Source organism: Fusarium keratoplasticum, chromosome 11, assembly GCF_025433545.1.
Source record: "Fusarium keratoplasticum isolate Fu6.1 chromosome 11, whole genome shotgun sequence".
Classification (NCBI taxonomy): Eukaryota; Fungi; Ascomycota; class Sordariomycetes; order Hypocreales; family Nectriaceae; genus Fusarium; species Fusarium keratoplasticum.
In genome coordinates, this window is record NC_070539.1 from 2,277,157 (window position 1) to 2,285,016 (window position 7,860).

At 43.5% G+C, this 7,860-nt stretch overlaps 1 protein-coding gene across 1 annotated transcript; it reads right to left on the bottom strand.

Annotated features, from left to right (window-relative positions):
• Nucleotides 1–4,774: 4,774 nt before the first annotated feature.
• Nucleotides 4,775–6,684, bottom strand: NCS57_01357900 (PepX-C domain-containing protein; the record flags this gene model as incomplete). Its single annotated transcript, XM_053063209.1, has 3 exons — nucleotides 4,775–4,865; nucleotides 4,937–6,427; nucleotides 6,485–6,684. 3 exons carry the CDS (start codon nucleotides 6,682–6,684, stop codon nucleotides 4,775–4,777), a joined length of 1,782 nt encoding a protein of 593 aa, XP_052908104.1.
• Nucleotides 6,685–7,860: the final 1,176 nt, after the last annotated feature.

Genomic DNA, 7,860 nt, shown 5'->3' on the forward strand with positions numbered 1-7,860 from the left:
TGTTCTGCCACGACGTATAGCCAAGGCTCTACTCGACCCGTTTAGAGTTGGAATATCCCTTCTCATTTTCGACCTCATCTACCTTTGTTCCGTCGACAACCCCGCCAGCTTGCTCCAGCGACAATCCCTGAGTTTCGGGGTATAGGAAGTAGATAATTGTGGTTTCTACCGAGAGCCAACATGTGTAAACGATGTACATCCGCCATTGAATGGCACGCAAGGCGATAGGGTTGACGAATCCATTAAAACCGCCGCCAACACGGTTGAGCCACAGCATAATAGCCATACCTTTGCCGAGCTACAGATACGGGAACACCTCGGTGATGTAGATGTATGCCAGCGGCATCATGATGTTGTAAAGCCCGTAGTACACGAAGATGAGCGCTACAACGGCCCGACTGGCGTGCTCGTTGCTAGCGTCATTGGAGTAGACAGCTGATGAAGCTGTCCAGCAAGCCTATACAAGGGTCATGCCGCCGTATGAGACCAGCCACTGTATGCGCCGGCGTGCAAACTTTTGGACATAGCTCCCAGCAACAACAGTAACCAAGTTCCAGCACATGAGACCGAGGTTGATCTGGTTCTGCTGGAGGTGCGAGGTAATACTGATGGTTTTCAAGACCTTGGAGAGATAGAAAGAGACGAGTCCATTTCCAGACCACTGAGCAAAGAGGCCAACCCCAATGACAATAAGCACACGTCTCACGTTTGCCGATGTGGAAAAAAGTTCCTTCCAAGGTCGGGAGCTGCTTTCCTACTCTTTCTTAAGCGTCTCGGTAATTTCCTCGTATTCAGCCGAAACGAAAGGCGAGTGCTCATCTCCTTCAGCGTGATATTTGACCAGGATAGCTGGGGCTTCCTCAGTGCAATCGTTGGCGATCAGAAAGCGAGGAGACTCTGGGATGAACCTTGGAGGTATGTCAGCCCCTGATTCAAATTGTATACGAACTGATGCCTAGGTGGCGTGAGATGGTAAAGCACAACTTACCAGATGAAAGACAGCTATAGCAGCGAGGGAAGTATAATTAAGATTTAATCTTTAAAAGTAGCCTTAGTTTTTTTTTTTTTTTTTTTTTTTTAAAAAAAAGAAAAGCTTTATAATTATTACGTTTTAATAAGATTTTAAAATATTTATTATAAAGCTTTTATTTAAAAAATATTTATAAGTTATAATAGTTTTTTAATAACTTTTATTAAGTATAAAAATAATATACTTATTATTTTAAAAATTAATTATTTTAATTTTTTAATAAATCTTATAAAAATTTTATAAAATTTTTTTTATTTAATATACTTAATTAATATATATATATATATTAAGATATCTTATTTATATATATAGACTCCCTTAGTAGTCTAGGATTTATTACTAATTAATTATCAAATCTAATTTAGATACCCCTCTTAATATCTCAATACTAAAAGATCCCGAATCGGGGCATTTAGACGCAAGTTACATTCGTATGAGCTTACGGGACCGAATCCGAACTACTAGCCGGGCCGAAACCCACCGGGCCGAATGTACAAATCCGCATCATAAGATTTTAATCCTATACTCTCTAGCATGCCAAACTCAAATCTTGGACCCAGTACGGGGGAGGGCTCTTTTCTTTACTAACTGACTACATTGTAGAGGCGAAAGCTCTTAAATAAGCACTTTAAATATTGCGAGATTAGGATAACTCAAATCTGCGAAAGGCCACAGCAACTTCCCCCCTCTAACATAATCTTCTAATATCATAGTTTATTAGGAGCTAACACGTCTGTCTTTCTTTCAATGTTAGCCCATACATCTAACTCCGAGGGCCTATCTCGCCCAGAAGGCGCACCAACAACTGATGCACTTGATGGCAGTTCGTCTGCGACAACGATCCAATGGGCCGATGGAGACCCCGATCATCCATAGAATATGAGGTTTCGGAGAAAATGGATAATAGTTATCATAATCTCATTCAGTTCTCTTTGTGTGTAAGTGAATATCTTTATCGATGATCAAGAGCTGATCTCGATGCGGGTGGAATAGTACTTGTGCTTCGTCTATATATTCGACAACCTACAGCCAAATCATGACCGATTTCCATGCTTCTCATGAGCTAGCGGCGCTTGGCCTGTCACTTTTCATCTAGGGAATGTGTAACATGAACACTTCAGGCATTGGAATTAGCACATGGCTTACTTTCGCTTTTTGTAGGCGTTGGTCCGCCGTTGGTACTAGGCCCGCTGTCCGAGGGTAGGAGAGTTGTTTATCGATGGTCGCTTCTTTTTTTCTTAATCTGGATCTTCCCATGCGCCTTTGCGAATAACATTCACACGCTCCTCATTGGTCGCTTCCTCAATGGATTCTCTGGAAGCGCATTTCTCAGTATTGCGGGGGGCACAGTTGGAGACATGTTCCCTCGAACTCAGCTAGCACTTCCCATGATGGTGTACACTGCCAGTCCCTTTATTGGGCCCGAGATCGGACCTCTGTGAGTGCAAATCAGTCTAGATGTTTGACGAATGATGATAAACGCTAACAAATCCTTAATAGCTTATGTGGATTTATCAACCAGTATGCTGACTGGTAAGTATTAGAATAATGAGATCATATGAAAAGGAATCGAGGCTGAAGTCAAATAAAATAGGCGCTAGACCTTCTATATGTTACTCTCCTAGGCGGCTGCAATTTTGCTTCTTGTATACTTATTGGTACCAGAAACCTATCAATCAATGTGAGTCTGGATAACGCCCATGATATAGCTAGAAGGAAAATGACATGACAAATAGTCTCCTAAAACGTAGAGCGCAACGAATACGAGAAGAGACCCGGACTTCGGAAGTACGGGCACCAAATGAAAAGGACGCCTCTCCACTCCGGGTCATGATACTGCGGTCAATCTACAGGCCTATAATGCTTCTGACCCTAGAGCCCATGTGTCTGAGCCTATGCATATACTCCGCACTTCTACTTGGAATCATCTATCTCTTCTTCGGTGCATTTCAGTTAGTTTTCGAGTCTGTCTATGGGTTCGAGTTATGGCAGCGTGGACTTTCATTCACAGGGATCTTAGTTGGAATGATCTTCGCTATACTCTCAGATCCTATTTGGCGACTGCATTACCATCGTCTGGAAGAACGGGCGTTGACCCTAAACAGTCCAGACTCTGATTTCAGACCAGAATGGAGACTACCTCCAGGTATATATTCACCTTTTCGTCGTCATATTACTCTCCAGACACTAAGCATCCACACTGGCCTGCAGTCATAGTCGGGCTCCATTGGTCACTGTTGGACTCTTCATATTTGCTTGGACAGCATATCCCAGCATCCATTGGGTTGTAACAATCATCGGAAGCGCTTTATTCGGTGCAGGGTGAGTGTTGCATAAGCAGAAAAAGATTCCTTGTCACCCGTACTCTTGACGAGGCTTAAACGCATAGATATTGACGAATCTCTCCTCTCCTCTAGGACTATACTCGCCTTTTCGGGCATATTCACATTTCTTGTGGATGCCTATCCCACATACGCGGCAAGTGCTTTGGCCGCAAATAGCTTTGCCCGATCGACCTTTGCAGGCTTGTTCCCATTATTTGGCGTACAGAGTAAGTTAGAGGTCCACAGAAATGCCCTTTGACAAGCATCTAATTGCGTTTGCACACAAGTATACAATAGATTGGGTATACAGTGGGCTACGAGTCTGCTCAGATTCCTCACATTAGCGATGTTGCCCGTCCCGAAAGTACCCATCACTCATCTTTCGAATCGTAGTCAAACGTGAAGCTGATCAAACTAAGGTATATTTTTTATAAATATGGGGGACAAATCCGATTGCCAAGCTGTTTCTAGATATGAAGGACCTCGCCACAGAGAATGATCAATCATGGCATTATAGAATATACCGGCAGAAAGCCGCTATTTCCGTCAGTTGTTACACGAATACCCTGCCTTGAACATACTTGAAATTAAAGCTATATATAAATGGTCTTCCTTTCTCCATGATCGCCAACGACTAGCTAATTACCTTATTCCTCTTACTCTTTAGATTTTGGAACATATGACTGTGACTAAAACGATGTCTGCAGCCCCATAGTTGGTGTAGACCGCGGCTCGGAATGCTTGGCAATTAAAGGACTCATTCGATTAAAAGAAGAATTCCATTGAAGGAAAAAAAACTCATTCATCCCGATGTTTTCCGTCCGTGCTCGATTTTAGAGAGAGCTTTGTTTCTTGGTGAAGTGGTTGTGTAGCTATACCACCATCCTAGGAGTGAGCTCCAATGAGTGTCAACAGGCTGCCCAGCACTTGGTTACCTGTCCCCCCGCGTTTGCTGACAGCTACGCACGACCATTTTATCAGTTGGGGCTGAATGAATGTAACAACGGAGGCTGCTGTGCCCTTGTTCCTGGTGGTCCCCTCTATCACCATCCCCTGGCTTTCTTGGCCGCCCGATCGTCCACCGCACTGTGTCAAATTGTAGTGTCATGTATATTGTTGTTCTTGTCTCTGTGTTCTCGGCGACCCCCCGGAAAAGGGGAGGCGCAGTCCGGGCGTTCCTAATCGGGCTGAGTGTCGGGATAGGGAAGTCATGTGACCACCCGGACGGCGACCACAAGTGACAGATTGCCCTGTGGTAGGAAACCCAACGGTCATTGGGTGAAATTAGCCCGGGTAGGTAGACCCAGTCCGAATCTCGAGGGGGATTACAGTCACTCTTGTTGTTTCTAGGTAGAGAAGCTATGGCTCATATTTGTAGAACTAAATAACCATTCGATATTCTCATCTAATCGACAGTAAACTAGTTTGCGGGGATGATAGGCAACTCGATATAGTTGACATAATCGTTGCCGAAGTGAAGATGGTTTTGGCCTTTGAAGACTTCTTCCGACCTGCAAGTAAGTTAGCAAACACAAAAAAACATGGGCTTAGAACATGGTTCAGCAGAGAATTGGAAACATACCTGTCAATAGGGTCGTCGTGGCCCCAAAACCCAACACCTTGGGTGTCTCCAGAGCTCACCTCTAAAACCAATCGATATCCCGGTTCAATGACCACATTCGTCGGCCAAATCTCCACGTCAACGGCATAAACCTGGTTTGGAATAACAGACTGAACATCATGAGAGCAAAATTCTCGGTATGGCAACCAGGAGCGGTGACGGGGATGCTGTGGATTGACTTTGCGGAGGGAAACTCGTAGCCAGCCCTTGGTCAAGGGAACAGGCTCCCCAGAAGAGCCAGTATAAAAGATCTCGTCGCCTGAAGGTGACAGCAGGCGCAAGGAGAGGAATAAATCCAAATCAGATGGTGAACTTCCCCAACGATATCTGCTGCAAGAGACATTCAGGTGAGCCACAATGTGACCAGTGATTTCAGTCTCTGAATCAAATGGCGCCGACGTAAATGTCAAGATATCTGTCGGTTCTCCTTTGCCGAGAGCGTTGTAAGTTTTCTTTCTCGGGAGCTGTGCTTTCGGCTGGTCCTGTTGAAGCGTATTTTCTGGTGTTAGATGAAATTGGGTGTATTGAGTCCGGGCAATCGGCCATTCGTTTTCCTTTCGCCGGAGATATGCTTTCTCAGCCTGCGGATCATTGTGTCCAACGTTCCCCTTGCGAAGAACTAGGTCAACTGGCGGAATAGCCCCCTTCTTGGCCCACCCGTCGCGATCATCACCTTTAAGCCAAGCATCAAGGAAGCTTCTTTGAATCTCAACTTCTTCCTGATAGTAGAATGGTAAATCGTGGCGACCCGTGATAAATCGAAGATATTTGAATTCGGAGCCAGCCCAGAGGTATCCAAGCACGTTTCCTCGTAAATGCAGGGAGCTCCCACCCAGGTTCGCGACGCTCAAAAGGGGGACCGCGACATCCTCAAGATTAAAATTGAGGCAAGCTAGGCTTTTGTCATCGCGGAATCGCTGCTCGTGGTACACAGCCTCGTGTCGATTGGCATCTAACTCCTCCGGGTTTAGATCACCTTCGACCGTGTCCGGACCCCAGTTGCGCGCTTTTCGTCCGGGCAATCCGTACTGGTTCGGAGCAACTTGACGGGAATACCACAAAGAGAGGAATTTGTTTGACAGAATGCCACCATGTCGCACCGGTTCGCTGTACGGGTCCGAGTATCCTTCCCATACCACGATAGCTGCGAGACCTTTAGGATGCAGGCTCGCCACCTGCCACTGTGCAGCAGCATAATAGCTAACACCGAGCAGGCCTACTTTGCCTGAACACCAGTGTTGCTCGGCAGCCCACTCGATGAGATCATGGAAGCCGTCGACCGACTCTGTTGATATGACATTCAAGAAACCGGGAGATTGGCCAATACCAATCTCGTCCGCCCGAATGACGACGTATCCATGACTGGTCCAAAACTCAGGCGTCGGAGTTTCCCATGCAGAGTGGTCTGTTTGATGGGCCGGGTGAATTTCAGAAAAGCTTTTTGAGTTGAACCTATTGCATTTGGAATTAGTGACACTCCGTGTTTCGAGAGCAGGTATGGTTGCTTACTGTTTGTAAGGGACATCTTTGCCGTACGGACCGTATGTCATAATTACTGGAAATTTCATGTCCGCTGAAGCTGCCTTGGGCTTGTAGATGTTGCAGCGAATGACTCCGCCGTTGCCCAAGGGTACCGACACATGTTGCTCGAAAATGTAAGAGTAGGACTGGGAGTCCACGGTTTGAATATTGCGATGTTGGGCTGCCATGTTGACTTCGAACTTGAATGCACTTGCCGTTGACAAGTGAATATGATAAAATGTGGGTTATTGAGGTTGGGTCGAATCTCCCTAAAGGTCGTCGTCGGGTTATATAGAAAATAAAATGATGCTTACACAGAGGGAGGTTTATGATTTATAGCCCATGCGTGGTTCCGGGCCGATTCTATTTGCCCGAATGGTCCGAACGATCCGAATGATCCGCATGATGCGAACGGCCCGAACGCCCAGATGAAGGGCTTGGCATTAGCCTAACTCGGTACGTTTACTATCAGCATCCGTGACGACAGTGTCGCCATTTCGATCGTAGGAGGGGCATTGATAAACACTTCCGGTATTCACAAACAAGAGGATGTAATGGGATGGAAACAACTCGCTCTTACTCGCCCGACTTATATTAACTTCCCGGGCCCTGTGAATAAATAGCGTCGTGAGATAAACTTACGGACTATATAAAAGCGAAGATGCCGCGGTTCAACAGCCGATCGTCACCACTCCACCGAGTTATTAGCCCCCCTTCCCCGGGGGCATTATCGCAACGGCAGGTATAATAATCATATGGATTCCTAAGGGATAAACCGGTCGTGCTAGGTTTATATTAGCCAGGGGTATAATTATATAGTTTAAAATAATATATAATATATCTAGTAATATACTTAAAGGTATTAAGTATAGCTAAGTTATATTAATAATTGAGATAATTAATATATAAAAAAGTATAAATAAGGGTATTTTATATATTTATAAATAAATTATTAAGTTAATATTTTATTACTTAGTTTAAAGTAAAACTAAGATTTTTAAAACTTAGTACTTAAATTAATATAATAAGTCTTATAATTCTTACTATTTAGGTAAGAGTTATTTTTCTTTTAATAAGGAATTATTATATTAAAGTCTTAAGTTTTAATCTTATTATATAATTAATTATTATTTATATTTTTACTAAGTTATTATATTATATTATTTATCTTATTATAAATTTAATTAAATAAGTAAAAGTAAGAAATAATAGATAATATTATATTATAATAAGAAGCCTATAATATTAATTAAGTCTCTAATATCTAATAATAATATTTTTACCCTAAATTAATTAATTAAAGAGGCAGAGGCTATTAAGAATACAATTAAAATAAAAAAAATAAATGAAAATAAGAGTTTAAA